Genomic DNA, 23321 nt, shown 5'->3' on the forward strand with positions numbered 1-23321 from the left:
AGCAGGAGTATTTATATAAAACAATATTACACCATACTGTAAGTCGCTTTGGATAAAAGCGTCTACTAAATGGCATATATAATACGAGTTATGTTGTGTTTTTAATTTAATGTTTTTTGATGAAGGTCATAGTGTTTTAGTGTAGATAGTTGTTGTTAGTGTAAGTGGAATTGAATGTGTCCACTGTCCATTGCAGCCGTCTCCCCCTCCTGTAGCAGCTACAACGAGACCCTCAGTACCCTCCGTTACGCAGCTCACGCCAGGAACATCGTCAACAAACCCCGGGTCAACGAGGTTGGTGATATAAGGATTTGGTTGTGTGTGTGTGTGTGTGTGTGTGTGTGTGTGTGTGTGTGTGTGTGTGTGTGCGCCTGTGTGCGCCTGTGTGCCTGTGTGCCTGTGTGTGTGTGTGTGTGTGTGTGTGTGTGTGTGCGCCTGTGTGCCTGTGTGTGTGTGTGTGTGTGTGTGTGTGTGTGTGTGTGTGTGTGTGTGGAGCCATTTGTCTTGTGCTCTTCATTGTCTCTGGGTATTATGAGGTATGAAATGATGTCTGATGTCTCCCCACAGGATGCCAGCGTGAGGCTGATCAGGGACCTGAGGGAGGAGATAGACCGACTGAAGAGCATGCTGCTCAGCTTTAAGATGGTAATGCTTATTACAGCAGCTTCTTATATTTAACAACTGCTTGAGGCTCATGCCTACGTTTTGCTAAATTCATACATTTCTCTCTCCTTCTCCCCACAGCAGCGAAATCCCAGCCCTTCCCTGAGTGATGAGAGAGACGGAAATCTCTCTGACATCGTGTTACAGAATGAACTCAAGGTGACATATTGTAGACCACACCTAACACCACACCTGTTTACTGTAGTTCCTTTGCCACACCCTCTTCTTAGACCACCACAGTTGACCTGACCCTACCCTTCACCTCTGTCTCCAGGTGGAGCAGTTGACAAAGGACTGGTCTGAGAGCTGGCGGGATAAGAAGGAGCTGCTGGAGCAGTATAGTGTGGACATCAACAGAGACAGGGCTGGCTTCCTCATCCACTCCCTCCTGCCACACCTCATCACCCTGGACCGGGACGTCCTCAGCACAGGGGTCACCTTCTACCACCTCAGGGTACACGTGCGCACACACACACACACACACACACACACACACACACACACACACACACACACATTATTCACATGTACGGATCCTTGTAGTATATATCTATAAACATCCCCACTAACTTTACATCCCCACTAACTTTTCTTTCTGACGTTAAGTCTCTTTGTCAGGTGTGTGACTGAAATGTTCTTTCTTTTATCTACTTAGATTCTTCCTCCCCTGTTCTTCCTTCTCTCTTTCTGCTCTTCTCGCATATCTAATGAAACGAGGTGCGTTTTCACTCTGCCCTCTCTCATTTTCATTTCCCCCCCTTCATTCTCCCGGTACTGTTCTGCAGTCTCTGTGATGTGTTCTCCTCTCAAATCAGACCGGTTAGGAGTCATCTCCGTTCTCAGGCTAGGGCTCAGGGGAAGCCTGTCCTGATTCTGACTATGACAAGAAGGGCTTTAGGCTTGACAATTACACCGCTTCCTGTATGTAAAGAGCCAACGCCACCTGGGAATGCATGTGCCCCAGCAGCAGTGTGTTTGTAGTTATATAAGAAACCCTTTCATCCCACAAGATAGTGGTTGGTAAACAACAACTCCCATTTTCCTGAGAGCTAAACGAAGGTGATGCGTAAAAAATATGTTCTGTGAATGTCATGCGTAAAAAATATGATGTGATAATGTAATTTTATCTGTTATGAAACGTTTGTTTTTGGTCCGCCCAACTGTGCATTTGTTTCTGACTGCTGTAATCTTTTCCCCCAATCTCTGTTTATGTTAAACTCTTTGCTGCCCTCTGTTGTAGGAGGGGATAACCAGGATTGGACCGTTGGACCAACGGGAAGAACCACATATAGGTATATCACATTTCTTCTTTTGTGTGCAAAATGTATTTATTTATTTTTCTAGTATTTTCCCATTTTCTGGGTATTTTCCTATACATGTAGTATCTCTTTTGAGAGAAATTGAGTTTGTCATTTGTTCTCTTCCACCTCCAGTCCTGCAGGGCAATGCCACCTGTGAGATAGAGAACCAGGGTGGGGTTGTAACCCTGAGGCCTGTGCCTGGGAGTGTCTGCATGGTCAATGACAGGGAGGTCACAGAGTCCTGCAGACTGGCACAAGGTGAGCCCTCCTCATCCACAATGACTCATTTGCATCATGATCAACTGATAATACACACATATATTGGGGAATACAGAGCTGAAACCCCAGCAGCCAAGTGATGTTTGGTGTATGCTTGTCTCTCTGTCTTCAGGGACGGTGATCACTCTGGGAGGTGTCCATAAGTTCCGCTTCAACCACCCTGCAGAGGCAGCAGTCCTGAGAGAACGGAGACGGGTGGGTACTCCTGAGGTGGTTTGTTATGGTTATGATGAAGATAATGATGTCTTCAAGATGATGATGATGATGATGATGATGATGATGATGATGATGATGATGCATAACTACAATTCTCCTCTTGACAGGCTAGTGAGGGTGCACTGACCTGTAGCTTCAGTGACCTTCGACCCCTCACGTCTGACTGCAGGTAAATACACCCGCAGGAGCATCCCTACAGTATAAAACAGTCACCATACATGTCTTAAAAGGACAAAGCTCATATACAAGATTCACCAGATACATATTTGATATGTAGGAAAAGTTACCACTGGTGTAAGTGCAATGGAGAGTGGCTAATGCTTCATGCATGTTTCCTCCTACTTGAAGGAGAGAGAGAGAGAGAGTGCTTACCTCAGTCTCTTGGAGCAATCACAGCTTGTTGTTTACAGGACAGGCTCGGCCGTTGCTTGGTTACAGCACAGACACTGCACTAAACCCAACAACAGTAGCACTCCTGCTAAGAAGCCAGTGGTCTCAGTCAGATTGATATACCGTCTCTGGTCTCAGTTATTTTGTTATGACAATTTCAGGGCTCTCAGCCTTGAACTCACATTTTTACTGCAGTGAGGTAACATTACAAGTTTATGGAATTGTTTTAGTATAGATGATTGAAGATCTGTTTTAATAATTTGATATTTCCTCTACTTCAATTTGGTGTATTTTCTATCTTTCTCATTGCCTTACATCTGGGTGGTCATATACTGTATCTGTGTATCTATGTGTTAACAGTGTTGGTGGTGAGGAGCTCCAGGGGCAGACGGAGGACTGTCTCTCTCCCAGTGAGGAGCCTCCCCCCAGGCAGCGTGTGGAGGAGCAGCAGAGGTACGTGGAGTGTCTGCGGCAGGAGATCCAGGCTGAACAGAGACAGGCAGAGAGAGATCTGGAGAGAGAGCAGGCCCATCTCAGACAACAACACACTGAGAGTGAGTACACTTTCATTGCCATATACAACACATTTTATGTGATGATTACACTTATGCCTGTCTAGTAACGGTTTAAATGTAACAACATTGTATTAAGATGTTGTTTCTAGGTGATTTTGAAATGACTTTGTTATTAGATAGTAATGAGATATTTCTACTTTTGTAATAACAAAATTGAGTGGTTAATTCAGTTGTTCTTGGACGACACTGTAACAACACATACTTTTGTAACAATACAGCTAAAGTCCACTGTTATGTTATTACAAAGCAATGACTCAATTATCTATAATAACGTGTTAATACCATGTAATAACAGCATTATTACACCGGTCTAAAGCAATTTAATGTTAAGTGTTACCTATGTGATTTGTTTTCGTCTACAGTCCAGCAGTGGATCTTGCAGGAGAAGCAACGTCTGGCAGCAATAGAGGAAAAGGGAACACAGGAGTTTGGAGTGCAGACTGATCCTACATCTACTAACCCCCACCCTGACAGACTAACTACAGAGGGTTCAGGGGAAGGGAGTGGCGAGACAGTGGCCCCTCCTTCTAAAGTGGTGGGGGCCAGAAAGAGGGTGGTGCAAGAGGAGCTACTGCGACACCACGCCCTGTGGCGTGCAGAGAGTCGCATTCGGCGGAAAAGGCTGCACTACCAGCTGCAGAGGATTGCTCGCAAGCGCCACCTACTAGAGTCTAAAAGGGAACTGCAGCGGCTGGAGAAGGCCCTGCCGCCTGGTCTAGATAGCCCTTCTTCCCCAGAGCTTGGCTCCCCATCAAGGTCGAGAGGATGTCAACCTGTCCTGCGCAGACACTCTTTCTCAGCTGACCTCCTGTCCCGTTTGTACCCCCAACACACCCCAATATTTAGGTCAGTGTGAGTACTCTTTAGACTGGGCTATTTGCATGCCTACATTTTACTTGCTGGACTTTTAGGTAGAATTACACTGACTTGTTGAATGATTATAAAACATTGTTTTGTTTTCCCCCCAACAGCCATTTCCTGAAAAGAAACAAATCCTCTGAACTGACGTTTGACTCCATCGGCTGCAGGAAATGGGTGTCTGACGAATGTCTTCCGCGCGAGAGGACGAGGAGTCGCTCCAATACGTTCTCCTCAGGACACAGTCATGGGTCCAGGAGCAGAGCCAGCTCCTCTGAGAACCTGAAGCAGTCTGTCAAGGAGGGGGAGACTCCTGCCCCTGCTCAGCCATGCTGTGAGAGGCCAGAGAGGAAACCGCTGCTTCCTAAACGAGGGTTAACTTTCAAGACCAATCAGAATCCAACAGTGGGGCGTCCCTCACAACATGGGGCTGTTCTACAGTTAAAAAGTGCTGTCACCGTTAAGGAACCAACAGTTAGCAAATCCAGCCCTCAGAATGTTCCATGTAAGGGTGTGAAGAGCCTTCCACATGGAGGTAGCAAGGGCTTAGAGGCCATCAGGAAGGTATTCTCTCGCTCAGTTGGCCCTGGGATAAAGACAGCATTTGCCAGGGTGTTTAGAAAGCCACCATCAGGACTGAGTGGAGGCAGAGGGACCAATGGTAAGACAGTAAGACGATTTCTTTGGAAGCAAAACAGACACAGAGGGGACACCAAGATGAGCAGAAAGAAATGCACCCTAAAAACAACAGTCTCATGTGAGGAGCTTGATCAAAAGACTTTTTCATTAGATAGCAGGCAAAGGCGCTGGCACAGTGCAGAGGCCCTGATGAACAAGACCACTAGGTGGGTGGAGAGACAGCAGGGACTAGCAGGATGGGAGGAGATAATTGGGGAGGAAGAGGAGGAAGATGAAGGCTCCTCTGACTGTGACAGCTTGTTCTCAATGGACTCCCTGTCCTCCGCATACGTCATGACCTTGGCAAAGCAGCTGAAAGAGGAGGAGTTTAATCAGAGTGAGGCAGAGAGTGAAGACAGCCAGATGTCCAAGGACTCCCTGGCAATGGAGGGCAGTGGGAAACACAGAAAAGTAACGGTAGCATTGAGACAGACAGGGGCACCCACTCATTCAATGTTGAGGGGCTCTTTCCATCCCTCTGTTGAAAATAATATTGGCTCAGAGATTCAGTCAACTAGAGAGAGGGATGACATTGTGAAAGATACTGAAATGCCAGCAGAGGCTTACTGGAGCCAACATGGTGGTCCTAAAACGAGAGGAAATGGGAAAACTGTAGCAGTTAGGGAGCCAGTCCCCCAGGTGCCACCAGTGACACAGTTCAGATGTAGAGACGCCGTATCAAAAATGAGTGAAGAATTTGGGGATGTTCAAGCCACGTTGACTAAAAGCCCTAGCTCTCTAAGCAGTTGTAGTGTGAGGGAGCCTGAGAGTTTGCTCGCGCTCACAGATGCTTGGTCCTCCACTGATGCAACAGATAGCCCTAGGATGCCCAGGGACTCTGTAGCCTTGAGAAGGAGAATGATGTTCAGTGCAGCAGGCAGCAGCTCCGGCAGTCCCAGCCCCATCAGTGTGGATCTCTCAGACTGCCCCAGTGGATCTGGTAGTCGTAGCTCTGCATCTACTCACAGCACAGAGGGGGAACATGTTACAGTAGAGGAAGACAGTTTTGAAGTTTCAGAAGGGACAACAGATACTTTGAATTTCCTGGACTCTCAGTTCCTCCCAACACCTGAACATGCAATATTGCTATTGACTAAGGAGTCAGTGTGTTTTGATGGCCATATTGAAGGGTTGTCGGAAAATATGGAGAATATATCTATTGACAAGTCAGGCTGTCACAACAATCAGAGGAAAGGTGTCTCATCATGGCCTCCTTCACATAAATCAGCTTGTGCTCCAACTGTTGACTGTAAGAAGAAACTCATCCCATCACCATTGGAGCTAGCAGTATCCCATGAGCAGGTCATGGCTCTCACAGAAGTGCCGCTTGTGGGAGTTTTAGACACAACCAGTTTCACCAACACAGATGGATCTAGCTCAGGCCTTCCCTCAACAGCCAGTTTGTTAACTTATCCTGAATATGAGGGCGAAATGTTGAGCGAGACATCTGACAGTGAAAATGCCACAAAGAATCCCACTTGTGAAAATAAGCTATACAATGTAGATGGTGAGATGGAAAAAGATTCAAAGTTATTTGAGGTCAGCAACACCAAAGATGTGTCACTTAAATGTGACAAAATGCTGCAAAAGCTTGAAACCCAAAGCACTGAGCAGAACTGTGGACTAGCAGAGCAGGAATCTCTATGTAAAAATTCCAGAAAAAGAAACAAACTACAGGACACTTTCATAGGCAGCATGAAAATTCCAAAGAGGAGTAACGGAGGTGACCCGGTAACATTCTCCACCACACCAATCAACAACAGCCAAGAAGTGATTTGGCCAGATGACAACAATAACGCCAGTGACGTAAAAGGGAAACAATCTGCCATGGCAATGGATAAGTCTAGAAATTCCTATTCAGACTGCAATGTAGATAGCCCCAAGCAAGAGCCCATGGCTTTAGCGGTGATGTCATTGTCTGAACCTAGTTACCGAAAACATGATTCTCTCCATCAGGAATGTGAGGAATCGGATGACCGAGGTGACCATAAAGAGGTTTCATTTGGAGAGAAGGCAGCTCGTGAAAAGAGAGAAGTAGAAAAGGATGAAAAAGCAGGTGTTAAAGGGCAGGGGAAAGAAGACAGAAGAGACGATGAGATTGGTAGAGAAGGACGCCACAGGGACAGGGCTTGTAGCGCAATAGATATGAGAATCTCCGAAGTGGTGAAAGAGCACATGACATACAATGTCAGTGTAGATGGGGATGGTGAAAACAGTAACAGTGAACTGGAGAACCCAACCTTAAACACCTTATTAACAAGTAAACCAAACAAATGTGATGAACTCAAGGATCTACAAGCAGTTAGGGACCATCAATTAAATGGGCTACTGACGACTACTAAGCCTTGCTCTTCCTCATCAGAACAGTATCTTGGCTGTTCTGTGTCCAGGGGGCTAAACAAAGAAAACACCAGAGCAGGCATGGCAAAAAGCCATGGAGACATTCTTGGAGCCTCTTCCCTCAAAACGAATGGTTCTCACTGTAGAGAAAATATCCTCCATGTGTGTCATTTTGATCAGAGCATCCAAGCGAGAGAAATGCTTATTCAAGATGGAGGAACAAGGATGATTCAAACCATCCATAGAAGCTCTTTACCCATGGAACATGACAGCATTCAAATTGGAAACACACCAAACCAAAATGTGGCGCCAAATGAATGTCCAGGGAGCTCCAACAATATGATGTTAGATGTGAGCCCAGGAATGAGTTACCCAGAAGACAACAATTTTCAGTCCACTGGTTTTACTAGCCAGGCCCCTATATCCACTGAGAGTACAGACATGAATCAGGGTTGTTCTGTAAGAACATCTTATGATCCTGCTAGCGATGATTCTCTTGCCCCATCTTTCACTGTAACAAGCCAAGATGTCACATTAAGTCTGTCATTAAACAACCAAGGACAGCCTGAGTGCCGTGGCAAACCTTTATCGCCACCAGTGGGAAGTTATTCAGTGGACATTTCCACCTCACCCAAAGGATACAGCATTTCTCAAAGGGAAGGTCTGACAAAGAAGTCCTCTGTTTTGCAATTGGACGACATAAAGAAACAAACAGAGACATATCTGACCTGTCATGTTGATGATGATGAACAAATTGCCAACCAGGCCTGCTCACCTGAACAAATTCTGAAGCGTTTTGTTCTAAAAACTCTCCAAAACCACCCCAGAACATCCTCAGTGGGTGCCATACAACCAAATGTTGAATTTATCCATGCAAGGGATGTCATTATGGTCCCAGAAAGTGATGTTCAAAACAGAAACAAGGGTGTATGCAAATTGAACTCAACGAGGCAAAGTGGACAGCTTTCCCAAGATGTCCTGCATATGCATGCAGCTGTGGAGTCACTCTCTAACAAGGAAGGATTTCATCAGTATACACAGTATATACCTGACAAACACCACAAAGGTCAAACTTCCCCAGATGATGTGCAGTCTGCTGATGTGCGACGTGTTACTGTCAGTCCTGGTCGTGAATATTCATGTCAATCACAGGAGATGAGAAATGAGCACCAAAAAGACACACACATTAGTCAAGGATTACTGCCATCCAACTGTCCACGTCAACCTCAGGCAGACAACTTTCATAAGACTTGTGTGACTGTTGATCCTAAAAATAAATTGGCCAACTTGAAGTATGACATATGCCATGTTGAAAAATGGTTGACTGCTCAGTGCCATGTGACCATGAACAATACCAAAGGTGGCCAAGTGGGTAAAAATGAAGAGGAGTTAATGACTGAACTTGTAACACAGTCTCCTGTAACCATGTTTGAAGCTCCAAGTGAAACAAGTAGTATTACATCTTCTCCATCCAGAATAACCCAGGGAAGTAGGGACGCAAATATGGCATTATTAGGTGAAAGTGATAGAGATATCATGTCCAGTGAGGGAAATACCAAAACATTTGATTGCAGACAACCCCATCACTGCAGTGGTAATTCTGTTGTTAATTACAAAAAGGGAAAGTCAAAGAGGTTTAGAAGAGTCCAAGCTCAGGCCCCTCCCATTTCATCATCTGACTCCACCCTCAAATCTTCCTCAGATGAAGAAGAGAACATGACCTCCAGGGTGCATCGAAAAGGGCCTTCATCATCTAGAGTTAAACCAGGAGCTCAAAGTCATGATAAACAAGAGGTCACGCACAGCAGCGGTGCAGCAAATAGGCCTACTCTGTCAAGGTCAAAAGGCAACCACACTATGGAAACTTGGACCCCTGGTAAATGTGATGGTAAAACCAGAGTTGGGGTCAGTGTGATTCAGAAAGAGCACAGCCCAATAGCACAATCACTACAGGCAAAGGAGACAAGGATCAGTCAGGAGAAAACCATGGCCACAAGTTTGAAAGAAAGAGAATTGTCACACTATACACCCAATCCATTAAAACAACAGGATTCATCAATGCATTTTGCCTCCAGTGACATTAACCCTTTTGTTCACCAATGGCAAGATGAAGAGCCAAGGTGCTACAAAAACCCAGCATTTGGAAGTGCTGCTGACATATCTTGCAAATCTCCTCTGCTGAATAGTGCTGACAAACGTATAGCTAGGTGCTGCAGTGTTGATAACGGTTTAAATGTGCAGAACTCTCCTTTTAATTCCCACCTGAGCACATATGCCAACAATAAGGGCCTCTCCAGCACTCTAAGCAGCATTGAAGATTTCCAAGAGGAAATGTCCCCTAAAAGTCAGCTGAATCCAAGTAACCAAGCCTCTGATGTTGACAATCAACCACTGAACCTGACTGTGAACAGTGATTCCTCTTGTAATTATGTTCCTGGAGATCCAGGTAACAGCTCTGGCCAAGTGGATGAGATCATGTTGGTTTACTCCTCTGAGCAGGAGTATCAGGTTGGTAGGTCTCAAGGGTACAGCAACACATGTGATCATGGCACTCAGACAACTACAGTTAATGAGGATATGAAGAAGAGAAACCGTCACAGGAGGAGCTGCACTGAGGTACCAGTGACACAGAGGACTGCAGAGGCCAGTAGAGAGACCACTACATGGGCCAGCCTACAGAACATGTCTGTACATCTCTCGCAGCTGATCCACAACACCTCAGATCTACTTGGGAATGTTCAGTGCATGAGAAGTGGTGATGTCATCAAACACAGCCCAATGAGAACTATTAAAGTGTCACAATCTCACTCTAAACATTGGACTAAAAGAGACTGTTCGACCCAAACAGCAGTAGACATTGCAATCCAGACAGAAAGGGCTCCAACACATGTAGAGAACAAAACGTCTGTCCACCAATCTCCATCCATTGAGAGGTCCAAAGCCCATGAGGTCAATGTGATAGTCAAAGTAATTGGCTCAGAGGTTCTCAGTGTGTCACAAGAGGACAGGATAAATTGTCAGAATAAACATTGGACAGATGATAAGATTCAGAGCATGCCTGACCTGCAACTTGGTGGCTCCACTGTTCTCGGAAAATCTAGTCTGCATCCAGAGAATGTCCCTTTTAAAGTCCCTTCCCTGGAAACAGTTGTCCAAAGTGACAACCGTGTAAGATCTAGTCACAGAAACTCTGATGACCTCAAACCTGAGAGAGTGTCTCCCAGAAGCAATGGCGTCTCTGAAATCAGCAGTAGTCCATCACATATGACAAGACAAGGAAGCCTTATCTCCTCAACAAAGAATGGCCCTGAAATTTGCTATAGAAAAGAAGTGAGCTTCACAGACCGTGCCTCCTCCCCCATTCTCACTGTGGGAGCCAGGGCAGGGACCCAGCAGAACAGAAAACTGTCTTTACAAGGTCTCAAAGAACATCAGACATTTAAGATGCAAAATGGAAAAGAACAAAGTTTGGACCAAAATGAGGGCCAGTCCAAACCCTGGTTTAGTTACAAAGAACAACGAACAAGCATATCTTTTACAGAGAATGATCAAATGCTCAGGCAGCCTTGTGACATCAACTCCACTAAATCAATTGGATCAATATCTCTTGAGAATGTGAGTGACCTCAGTTGTCAGAGAGAGTCTGATGGATGCTCAGTGAGCCTTGGTTCATCTTTAGATAAATACACCCAAGATAAAACCAGAGATGTTCTCTATGAGGAAGAAAAGGATAAGATATTTTCAAATTCCACTCGGTATAAAACCCCCAACCAGAGTCCAAGATCTGTCCCATCTCTTACGACCAGTGATAGAGTCACTATGCATAATTATACATCTCTCACATTCAGACAGAATGGTGTCTCTAAAGAGGAGGAGAAATCAATATCTAAACATGAAAGTCCACAAAGCTACAGGAGGCGAACCATGGAATACCACAACCACTGCAGAGCATCAGAGGATCCAGTAGGGTGCTGCGGTGGTGCTTATGAACCCTCCCGTCTTAGTGAGAACACCATCCAGCTTCAGGAAGATGACATGGTGTCATTGGCCCCTAGCGAGTGCAACACTGACATCCTCGTGAGCATCAACCCTGTCACCAACATGTCCCCACAGAGGGAACACCACCAGACGGTCCCAGAGGACCTGCCCATGCACAACAAGTTCACCAACTGGTCAGGTATTAGTGAGGGGCATCCATCTGAGAGACAGACCAGTAGTTGCCTACACAAACCAACCATTTATCATCAACCCAATGGTCATGAGATGAAGAGAAACCAGCCTGAATGGGCCGAGGTGGAGAGTCATAGGTCAAGCCTGAGTCCACAATCCATGTTTCAGAAGGACAAGAAGACGAGGGAGATAGAGAGGTTACGTAAGGAGAGGGAGCAGGTCATGGCCACGGTCCATCTGAACATGAACCCTCACCAGCTGACTGTGGAGCTGACTGAGGCCAAGCTGCATTACGGTCTGGGAGAGACTGACATGCTGTTGAAGATGCTCACGTCTGGCTCCAGGGAGGAGCCCTCAACTGCCCCCACCAAGCAGCAACTCTTTGACAGGTAAACCTGGAACTGGCTCTATCTCTATGGGTTGATATCATTGTGTTAGCACTCTCATGTAAATAAATAGACTAGATATTACATTGCAATACGTTTTGATTTAAGCAGCCATTTGGGGGGTTTTCTGTCTGTGTTTTGTAGCTGGAAACATATTACAATAATTGATAATAATTGTATATACATTCCAGTATACTGCACTACATGTAATCAAAGGTCAGTAATTCTCTATGTTCCTCTCTTACTAGACATCGGAGGAGCATTGAGAGTTTGAGGCAGGAGAGGGAGGCTCGTCTGCAGACTTGTCGTCGGGCTCGTAGCCTCAGCCCCAGCAAACATCCCCGGTCCCCTCCTCAGGAAGCCATACCATCCTCCAGGGTCTCAGCCTTGCCCAGCCGCCGCAAAGAGTACCTGCAGCAACTCCGCCAGGAAGTGGTGGAGACCAGCAGGTTAGACTCCCCAGGATCTCTAGACAATAGCATACACACTTTTAGAAAAATCAGGTTCTTCAGCTGTCCCTGTGGGAGAAGCCTTTGAAGAACCCTTTTGGGTTCCATTTAGAACCTTATCTGGAAAGGGTTCTCCCACAGGGACAGGTAACCTTTTTTTCTAAGAGTGTAGTTGATCAACGGTTTTTGTCCTATCAATTTCAGAATCCAAGATCCACCCAGAGGAGAGGGGCATTATCCCTTAGAGATAGAGCATCTGCTGCGTGACTATGGCCGTGCCCGTGAGGAGGCCAGGACAGAGATAGCCAAGGCACGGGAACGGCTTCGTGAGAGGACAGAGCAGGAGAAGAGACGGCTGCAGCAACAGGCTCTGTCCCAGGTGGTGAAGGTTAGTACCCGTTGTTACAGAGGCTCGTGTTTATGGTGGAATTGATTGAATATAAAATTAATGTCATGACTGATTTTGATTATTCATGCTCTGATGTTGTACAATAGGAAAAAAATAACAAAACCTTGTGTGTGTGTGGGTGTCCCCGTATTTCATTTACATTTACATTCAGGATGACTTGAGATATCGGACGCGTGTCAGCAACAGTACACTGTGCACTGGGTCTAGCCTCAGCCTGTCCTCCGGCCCAACCTCCGGTTACAACAGTGGCACAGCTCAGCTGAAGGATGGCAGTAGACCCACACTCACACTACAGGTACCAAGATGTTTTACATTCACATTCAATGCACTTCGATTTGATTTAATCAAACTCGTCTATCATCAATGTTTTCTCAACAGTAAAACCAAATGGTAAATAACCTTACATTACAGCCTTACAGCCTTCCATTTTTCTCTTTTGTTATTTTTGGTTAGGTCCCTGGGGTCCAGGATGACGTAGTGAAGGTCAGGGCTCGTCCTCCGATATGTGGTTCTCAGAGTGTGAAGACCCAGCGTGCCTGGCTCTCAGCCCAGGGTGAGGAGTGATTCACTACCACCAGCTTCTCACTACACTACATCCTGATAATACAACTCATGTCTTTTGTCTGTGTTTATATTTTAAACCAATGTGAACCATTTGTGTGTTTATTTTCTGACCACTCTAGATGTGCGTCTCGAGCCCGCCATCACAGGGTGTGAGCCCCTGATGTTCTTGTCGCCCTCCCCCACATGCCTGCTACGCCAACGCACCACATCCTTTGGCTCTGCCTCGTCCATATCCACGGCCTACCAGAATATCACATCCTGTCTCCTTGGTCAAGCCATGGCTGAGGTAGAATATGATGCACGCACCTCCCTTCAACATCCACCATGTTATAGTAACCCTCAAGCAGTGTGTATACTTTATGGGTGTTCTTAATTCATGTTTTCCTATGCTGCACACAAATTGTCCCTCTGGGACGATGCAGGTTTATTGCATTGAGTTGAACTGAACACATGCTCACCTACTCGATCACATAATGATTAATTATTGAAACTTAAGCGCCTGTATTGTTTGGTATGAAGACAACTGTCGTCACCTGCTCCCCAGGTGCGTCTGGCTTCTGCTGGTGAGATGGGGAACTTGGTGATGGGGAAGGCCACAGCAGGTTGGAGGTGAGTTGGACTGTATGTTTACTCCCCTATCATGTTCATGTTAAAGTGTAAAGAAGCCGTCCCTGGCTTACCGATTGTGTATTAATCACCCCCCTCCTTTCTCTGTCTCTGTAGGTATCAGGGCACAGAGCGAGGTGTCCAGGCATTCTACAAGCCTTCGTCCAGCCCTTCAGCACATGGTTTCCTGGGGGCGGTGGAGCTGGAGAGGCCCCTGACCAGTCTGTGGAGCCTGGTCCGAGACCACTCCAAGACTCACCTGTTCCATGAGTCTGTCCGCTCTGCCTGGACACGACCACTAGATGACAGCACTCAGCTTGGTGAGCTGCCTAGAGAGAATAAAGGATAATGTCCCCTCTCTGTCTGTAGTCGTCTGTCTGACACAATATCTTTTCTCTGTGTCTCTAATCAGTCTACCTGCTGACGGATCCGTCCACCTGCCACCTCAAACAGCCCCGGGACTTCTGCTGCATCAGCACTGAGTCCAAACAGGTTAGTCACCTCACAAGCTGGACCTCCCAACACATCCAGCAGATTTCTACTGCCCCACCACAGCCCAACATAACCTGCTGCTAAACTCTGTGGTTATGTCATCTTCCAGGATGATCTGTGGGTGCTGGCCATGCAGTCTGTGTTTGAGGAGTCTCTCCCTCGCCCCAGTATGGATGCTGTCCGCGGAGAGATGATGCCCAGCGCCTGGCTCCTTCAACCTATCAGACGCAGCGGTCGAGAGGTGGTCAGGGTCATCTACCTGCTGCAGGTGAGTCAGGCTACTCTGGCTGTATGATGTGGTCTGAAAAGTAACCATGGACAGGGGTAGCAGGGGTAGTTTGGAATCAGTGATGATGTAGCCCTGCCTGAGACATTTAAACTCAAGTGTCGCCCTCCGACCTTGAGGATGTCCTTTTAGCCAAAGGGTAGACACTCGAGTCGTCAATATGGGAGACCCAAGTTCGAATCCCACCCGTCACACCTGCCTAATCTAATGATACGTCTCCTACTCTCTCCTTTTCGCTCCCTCCACTCTTCCCTCCCTTGACTCTCTGTTTGTCCTGTCCTTCAGGTGGATCTGGGCACTCCTTCGCTCCCTCAGAGACTGCTCAACCAGGTGGCTAGAAGACAGGCAGCGGTCATCGCTGAGCTGGATGCATTCTTCTCTCTGTAAGACAGATAGCAGACCACACATGTAGCAGTGAGCACTTAGACTGAAAGTCCTGCACTGGGACTGGGTCTCTTTTTTTTTAATTTTGCACCTGACTTTATTTACTTGACTTTATTATTTTGAAGTGCACTGATGTTACGTTGATATTTATGATACAAAGTATCATGCAGCTTTTTTGTATGAAGTTTATTTTTTATTTTTTAGTATATACTGTAACAGTGTGTTTTGTGTTTAAATGCTTAATTGAAAATCAGTGTATAGGTCAATGTGTATAGTATGCATACATCTATCCCAATGCTAAATGCCAAAGTTTGAATGGTCCGAGGTGTTTCAGGACTGAGGGACTGGCTCGTAGACTTGACCCACCCATCCCATCTAGTGTTACTGCAGCTTTTGACCTTCGTGACCCCAGTCTATAAAAGCTTTCACATTACACACATATTCAATACTGATACTGTATATGATGCAAGTTGCCTATAATTGCACAGATGTTTACAGTGTATCTTTACTGTACGCTTCTATTCTTGCCACTCTGTGACATTTGTGTCACCCCTGCGACCTGTGTCTCTGTCACACTCACTAATTAATCCTGATTCTACAGAATGTTTTTTGTACGACCACTCAATGTGGAAAAAGGGGTAGCTGTATACAGGACAAAAGCTAGATGTAATTCACATTCTGTAAACTGCACCCCCAATTCAGATAAGCTGAGTCATTAGGACTAGCGTCCTTATCTGTTTCTTGATCATTTGTGTACTATTTATTGCTACGCTCCTATTGTCTTCAGGTGACAGAGTTTTTAGAACTGTTCATATTGGTCATTTCAGTACAGAGTACAGCTTCATGCTTGAAGATATAGTCAATAGCTTTTACTCTGAACATTGATTAACAGTTAAGATACTTTGAAGTGTTTCTTCCTTATGTCATTGTTTATTGCACAAGATAATAAATGCAGTGGTTCATTGAAGGTGTTGTTCACAATGAAAAATTGTTTTCAATAGTTTGTACAGTGTTGAGACTATGTCTTAGTTGGTCAAAGGCATGGCTGTTATCATTGTTATTATCATGTTAGTCAGTGCTGGATGAAATCCAGTTTTAAAGCCATACATTTATTCTTGACAGTTCAGGACATGTTTTAGCTGGAGCAGTAGCGCTGCAGAGTGTGACTAATCAGGTTCTCTTGGGAACCAAAGAAGAACAGAGGGGACAGAACAATGACTTTTGTACTGAGTTTATTTGTATCCATATTTTTCTAAGTGCCTATTTTACCATGTCAAAATGCACATAATTATTTATGTTTTGTTATGTTGTTATTTTTGATAACGATACTCTAAATGTTTGTATTTACAAAAGCCTAATGTCTACAAAATACAATGTATGTGCATGTTATTTTTCTAATTAAACCTGACATATTTGAAATAAACGTGGAGTTGTTTTTGATTGTTTGGATTTACACGCTTTATCTATTGTGCAAAAATTTTATTAATTGTGAATGATAGGGATGAACCATTACTGTACAACATATGAACAGGCTTATTCTTTAGTAGGTAGCACATGCATGACGTAGACAACTTTTGGGCGGTAGAGTGGTAACTCCGAGTATTTTTGCGGTAGGTCAACACATCAGAACACAACCACACTTGTCGGTGAAATAGTACTGTGTCAATGGTGGCAGCAGTAGTAGAGGTGACATTTCTGAAGTGGGCGGGGGTGTTGGTGTGTTACGATTAGACTCGGCCGGCAGGCAGTCGGGGTGGGGGCGCAGAGAAGTGTGTCTGCCATTTAAAGTCACCAGCTCTTGACAGGAATGTCCGTCCCCTGCGCAGAGAGATCATGTACTGGATGCGTCTGCTTTATTTTTAACACAGGGTGGGTCAAAACGCTGGCTGACGGGAATGACCGTGGTGTGTGCGACGGCTTTCAATCCTTTCCCTAACCCCCTCTCCAAGACCATTCCCAACGTGTGGAGTACGCTACCGTGACAAGGACCACTCTGTTTCAATGGAATTATAATTGGCTTTTAACAGAGGGAAATCAAAAGATTTACATTTGCTACAGGATTACATCAAGCAAAGGTGAGTTTGTAATGGAGAAAAGTTCATGTCAAAAGTTCTCAGGTAAATTCCTAAAGTAAGCTACTTTACACAATGATAAAGTGTAAGATTAAAGTAGGAATCTTATTTATTTAAATAAGTAGTCTATTGTAGTTAGAAATGTTTCAATAGGTAGGTAGGCCTCCCAATGGGTAATTTGATAACATACCACCTGTTGTGTATGATGCAGAATGTAGTGAAGGACATGCCGTTCTTTTGTCTACTTAACTGGCTTTTGAAGGCTACATCAAAGTCTCGAGAAATCCATTTATTCGGTCAAATATGTATTTGTCAGACAGACTTGAATAACTTTGAGAGGCTTTATCATTCTCACTGGCAATAGGGCGGAGTTGATAGGTACGTGAACTCGCGCGCGCTATGGCGGTCATAACGGTTTTGCGTGTTTTGCGTGTTTTGCGCGCTTGTGGTGACAGATGAACAGACCAGAGGTATCAGTTTTCATACTTTATTCTTTCGTGTCACAGTGTTTTGAACTGTGTTTTGAACTCTTTACACTGTGACAAGAAACACAATTATAGCTTAGTGTGTGGGAGGCAATTCTGAAAGCTTTTCCATCTCAAGTTAACCTAATAGGGAATCTATAAAACACTCAAAAGCGCGCTCTCTCTCTTTCTCTCTCGCTCTCTCGCGCACTCTCAATCTCTCTGGCTCTCTCTCTCTCTCTCTCTCTCTCTCTCCCTCTCTCTCTCTCTCTCTCTCTCTCTCTCTCTCTCCATATCAATGAATGAAAGCAGCTGTGTGGTGTCACAGCCTTTGACATAACAATGAAATTCGGTGTGTAGTGTAGTGTACACAGCTTTCACGATTCCCCTTGAAAGGAATAGTGTGAGCATGACATGCGGCCATTCTAACAGTCTGAACACGCAGTTACTATAAACACTCTAGGAATAGTTTACTATCGATCCCTGGCTCTCCCTTACCTTGTAACCTCTTATACGATCTAACTTAGCATTACAACAGTCAAAACAAAGCTTCAGGTAACATTTGCAGCCTACATTTTGAACGGATAATGTATGACACTGTCATGTTTATTATGGATTTTACTAATTATTGATGATACCCAGTAGACCTTTCTATTTATAGAGTTCATTGATGTGGTTGTGGTAGCTAGCTAATGCATGGTCTTCTGTCGGTGGTTGGTGTGCATTACAGGAGCTTCACTCCTCTCTCCTACGCCCCTCTCTTTGATGATCTTTTATTTACTCACTATGTTTTTGTCTCAGATTTACACTGTGCCAAATAGCTCTTTCCCACTTAGTCCAGCTGTCCCTGTTCATTGATCCTGTTCCACACTCACACAGTTTTACACATGCCATGGGTCAGGAGTATACCACACCCATCTTTTCTTTCTGCCTCTGCCCTTTCCCTGCTACTCAAAGAAAACCACCGCTCCAGACTCTTCCTAGACGTGTGTGTGCTAGCTATAGCTACTGTATTGATTCCTTCAGAAGGTTGAAATGCAAAAAAAAACAGGACTATAAATTCACTTGAGAACAGTCATGTGGGTGATGATTTATTATGATGTGCAGTGCAACAAGAAATCCTGTATTTCTGATGAGAATATTTCTCTTTGTTGACACACCGCAGTACATCTGCACCTGTCCCTAACCCGTGTATTTACTGGAACGTTGTGTGAAGATATTATTAGTGGCCCTTTGGCTTGTTTGTGTTTTTGTGTTTGATAAAAGAGCCTCATTCCAGATCTGTCTGAGGACACTGACAGGTGTTGTGGAGAGAATGATGGCACAGATTGAACAATGGCTGTGTTCTCTCGCAAGATACCTGCTTCATTTTGTGTTCACCTGAAAATATAGTTCCAATTGGGTTTGCCCTTTGCTATGTTTTAAACAAAGGAAGATAAATACATTGTTTAATGTGGAATGTATTCAGATTCATTTCTCATTGTCTTGCACAGAGAGATTTGATTAAATTATAAAATAATTACTCTTTATCAAGATGAAAATATCTGTCAGGTTAGATTAACCTATGTTAACTTGTTGTTGTTAGTTTGGGTTAGGGTTAGTTTGTACACTGAGGAATTGAACCAGGTCTCTCCAGCTGAGCTGGACTGTGTATGGGAAGTCAGTTCAGTAGAGAAGTAGTCCCTCACCTATTTGTATCAAGCCAGAGCCTCACTGTAGTATTCCTGGATCTTATGCTCCATGTTATGCAGAGTAGGCAGTTGGGCCCCAGACGTTATTGGATTTCAGGGTATCATATACAGACAGTAGCATACACACACACACACACACACACACACACACACACACACACACACACACACACACACACACAGTTACAGTTATTGGATAGTGATAGTTAGTGTGTGAGCGTGTGTAGTGTAGGCTCTATAGGGCTGTGTATGTGGGAGCTTGTCCAGGTTGTGTGTGAGGTGATAAGGGGATCCCCAGTGGTGGGTGGAGCGTCATGGGGCTGATAACATCCCTCTGCAGAGGACTGATACAGAGAGGAGACTGTACATCCACCATACATGCAACAAGGGCCTCTTCTCTGAATAGCCCTCGCAGGACAAACCTCTTTTCCCCATCTTTCTTTTATCTCCACAAAACCAGAGGTTGTCGTTAAAGGTGATAGCATAGCATAGCATAGCATGGTAAAGTTATACCCAACCACAGGGATAATAACTTAAGTTTTAACATTAATTAATCATTTAGGTCCCAAGTCCTTTGTAAACCTTCATGTAAAACTTTACTCTTCATGTAAAACACGCCAATGCGTGATCCACTCTAAAATTCAAGGTAAAATATCTAGTTTGTTGTTTCTGCACTACAGGAGAAGACCACCGGAGGACACTCTCCCATTATTGTGTCTAGGGACAGACCACCAACAGATTCTCTCACTTCCACTCAATACACCACTATTCTAACAGATGTGACTAACAGAAACACAGACACACACGCACACACACACACACACACACACACACACGCACACACACAGAACTATCCACCCCCCATCCACACTCACACACAAACACACACAAACACACACACACACACACACACACACACACACATTTTCCGTTCAAATGACGTGAGGTGCATCATAGGAGGGCGGTTTTGTGACGAGCTTGTTCCCCGGTAGAGAGGGGTTGCCCTTCCCCTGTGTGGGATGATAAGAGAGGCATGCTACACCGAGATAGACCTATCTTAGTGGCTAACCTTCACCCGCCATTCCACAAAGCCTCTTACACTCACACACACACACACACACACACACACACACACACACACACACACACACACACACACACACAAACACACACACACACACACCCACTAGCGTACAGTGACAGTTGGGGGACATGTCATGCTCAAAATGGACCTGAGGAGGGTCCTGAGGATCGAAGGGGGCCAGTTGTGGGGCCTGAATAGAAGGAAAAGATTGTTAACAAGAGTGGAATGCATTTCTTCCGTCCGCATCAAGTTGTGGATGTTGGTGGATACATTTGTGGTTTTGTTTGGTCCTCTCATGGTCTATGGGGACTGAAATTGCCTGATGTTTTGTTTTGGTTTGAAATCTGCCACCGTTAAATGGGCTGAGCAGTGTGGTTTTGACAGCTACGGTACTGAGGCTCTCCAATACAGGATATGAGTCACTGTACACTGCACATTACTGGCCAACTGCTATGCTCATTTGCTATTTTTTGATCACTTATGGGTACAGTAGCTTGATTTTCCTTTTTGTTGATGTATACACACCATAGGGTAATACAGAGGAGTACTTTGATAAAAGTTTTATACACACTGTCTGCAGGACCCCACAAATACCAGTGTATATGACTATGAAGATGAATAGAAGTCAATATTAATTACACATCTGTGTTTTCCAATCTATGTTTTCAGACACCCTGTGTGTTAGGTCCATCCTAGCGTTTCTCTCCCTCCACTCCTCCTCCCCTCCCGGAGCACCTGAGGACGCTCCCTGGTCCCCCGCCGCCGCCGCCACCTCCACCGCCACCAATGGCAGCCATGACGTCCACCACAGACTTTGACAATGCGGAGATCACGCAGCAGTACAGCCGTGTCAACACGCGATTCAGCCTCGCCGACGAGGAGCTGGACAACGACAACAGCTCCGCCCGCCTCTTCGAGCGCTCGCGCATCAAAGCCCTCGCAGGTGAGTAGGTGGGCCAAGGAGGACTCTGGGATACCCAATAACACAGTTAGGGAACACTATTAGCCACCCCTTTGTAGCTTCTAAGTGTTTGATTAGTAGCTAATTGGGCCATTATTAAGTATTAGTAATTACTTCTGGTGTGTTTGGCTAAGTGCTGTTGGGTTGGACTGAGTGATCAGCTCCTCACTCAGAAGGTCATGGATGGTGCCCTATGAGTTTTTCTCTGTCATACAGTTCAAAAGCAAGTGAATCCAGTTCCAATTTTATGTTGAAAGTAGCAAAACACATTCTTCATCGAGGTATGTTTGCACTGTATCGATGTGTGCAATACGAGCCTACCTAGACAGCTTTGGGTTCTGTATCATGTGTGAGTGTGTCTCAAGCCCCCCCCCCCAACACACACACACACCCCCGGGCAGCTGAGGCCTATCCCCCCTCCCACCTTCCACACCCTGCTTGTTGCTGGGGATCATTTGCACATTCCCAGAATTCCTCCGTGTGACCGATCTGGACAGCTGCCCTTCACGTCTGCCCCTCCATCGCTGGGATCTCTGGGATATCTGAGTGAGCTCCTAATCTGGGACCCACCTGTGGGGCCGATGGCTGCTCTAGAGGCCTGAGCTGGGTGGGGGGTTTTAAATAGCACTGCACCCTCTCTGGGACTGGGGCCTGGGGCCCATGGGACCATGGGACTGAGGATACAGAGAGGTGAGGGTCACATATCTCTAAATGTAACGGTTCTGTGGTCAGTTTAGTGATGTGGACTAGCATGTACTGAGCTAATGTAGAGCCATAGAGCAATTCTATGTGTAGAACTATGGAGACTCTATCGAGATCAGGGGAAGCTGGTGGACGTAGAAATCGGAGGACGGCTTATTGTAATGCATGGAATTCCATACCATTCCATTCCATGCATTACAAACTGACCCCAGAATCGTTACAGTGAACACCACCACTACCACCACCACAGACAGGGCAAGACAGAGAGAGAAGCTCGTGAGGAAAGGCCACTCAACAGTAAGGTCCTAGATCCAATTCAGGGGAGGCTGATGGAAGTAGAAATCGGAGGACGGTGGTGATAGTGGTGGTGTTCACAGTGTGTCTCTCTCTGTCTCTTTAAATGAGGAGAAAGCCTGTGAGTGTGTGTGATGTGTTTCTGCACTGATGTTTCAGTAATGTAATCAGAGTTTCCTGTCAGAGAGAGAGAGAGAGAAAGGGCGGGGAGAGAGACAGACAGACAGACAGACAGACAGACAGACAGACAAACAGACAGACAGGCACACACACACAGACAGAGAGGGAGAGAAAGAGAGAGATAAACGTAGCTGACACCTCAGTATTGATTCACGGCTCGTGAACAAACAAATATGCCTATCCTTCAATGCACCAATGTACTGTATCATTTATATAAAGTCATCAAACATACCACTCCCAACATGCTTAAACAAACACATATACGTCTGTACGCCTTCATGTAAACATTCACCCATTGCCTTCTCCCTCTCCCGGAAACATTATTTCTGACATACATGTAGGCCTACTTTTTTCAGTATTTTAGGTCAGTCATGTCTATGTGAGTTACTTTAAATTAAAAGCTCTCAGTCCTGGCACTTCCCATCCTGTGATGTCATCACTGTGTGGGGGAGAGGGGGGGGGCGGGTGGCAGTTGGGGGTGGTTACTCTTCCTTCAGGAACACACGTGTGCAGCCAGGGACATATTGTATGCATGGCTGGGAGTGGTGGAGAACCACTCTGAGGCTGAGAGAGCAAGCGCAGCATCAGCGCCGAAGTGATGAGAGAGAGAGAAAAGAGAGAGAGAGAGAAGAGAGAAGAAGTGGGAGAGGGAGGGAGCAGGAGTGTGTGTGCGAGACAGAGAGGGAGTGGGGAACAGGAGAAGAGGACAGACACACACACAGAGAGAGAGAGAGAGAGAGAGAGAGAGAGAGAAGAGGAGAGAAGTGGAGTGCTCAGCCCCTCTCCCAGCTCCCAGCTCCAGGATCTAGAGTGTGTTGGGGGTCAGG

The 23321-nt window shown here is 45.5% G+C and overlaps 1 protein-coding gene across 1 annotated transcript in view; it reads left to right on the plus strand.

Annotated features, from left to right (window-relative positions):
* stard9 (StAR-related lipid transfer (START) domain containing 9) overlaps positions 1-16463 on the plus strand; it is a 32672-nt gene extending 16209 nt beyond the window's left edge. Inside the window, exons 12-32 of the mRNA XM_083683691.1 lie at positions 197-294; positions 568-645; positions 745-822; positions 938-1117; positions 1904-1955; positions 2097-2222; positions 2356-2438; positions 2567-2628; positions 3210-3403; positions 3787-4270; positions 4396-11859; positions 12105-12305; positions 12510-12693; positions 12866-13009; positions 13168-13267; positions 13398-13564; positions 13823-13887; positions 14002-14204; positions 14297-14376; positions 14486-14644; positions 14948-16463. Of these exons, the coding sequence (XP_083539817.1) occupies positions 197-294; positions 568-645; positions 745-822; positions 938-1117; positions 1904-1955; positions 2097-2222; positions 2356-2438; positions 2567-2628; positions 3210-3403; positions 3787-4270; positions 4396-11859; positions 12105-12305; positions 12510-12693; positions 12866-13009; positions 13168-13267; positions 13398-13564; positions 13823-13887; positions 14002-14204; positions 14297-14376; positions 14486-14644; positions 14948-15049 (10304 nt within the window). The 3' untranslated portion in view covers positions 15050-16463. The remainder of the gene's footprint in view (positions 1-196; positions 295-567; positions 646-744; positions 823-937; positions 1118-1903; positions 1956-2096; positions 2223-2355; positions 2439-2566; positions 2629-3209; positions 3404-3786; positions 4271-4395; positions 11860-12104; positions 12306-12509; positions 12694-12865; positions 13010-13167; positions 13268-13397; positions 13565-13822; positions 13888-14001; positions 14205-14296; positions 14377-14485; positions 14645-14947) is intronic.
* The last annotated feature ends 6858 nt before the right edge of the window (positions 16464-23321 follow it).

Source organism: Argentina silus (genome assembly GCF_951799395.1).
Source record: "Argentina silus genome assembly, chromosome: 13".
Taxonomy (NCBI): Eukaryota; Metazoa; Chordata; class Actinopteri; order Argentiniformes; family Argentinidae; genus Argentina; species Argentina silus.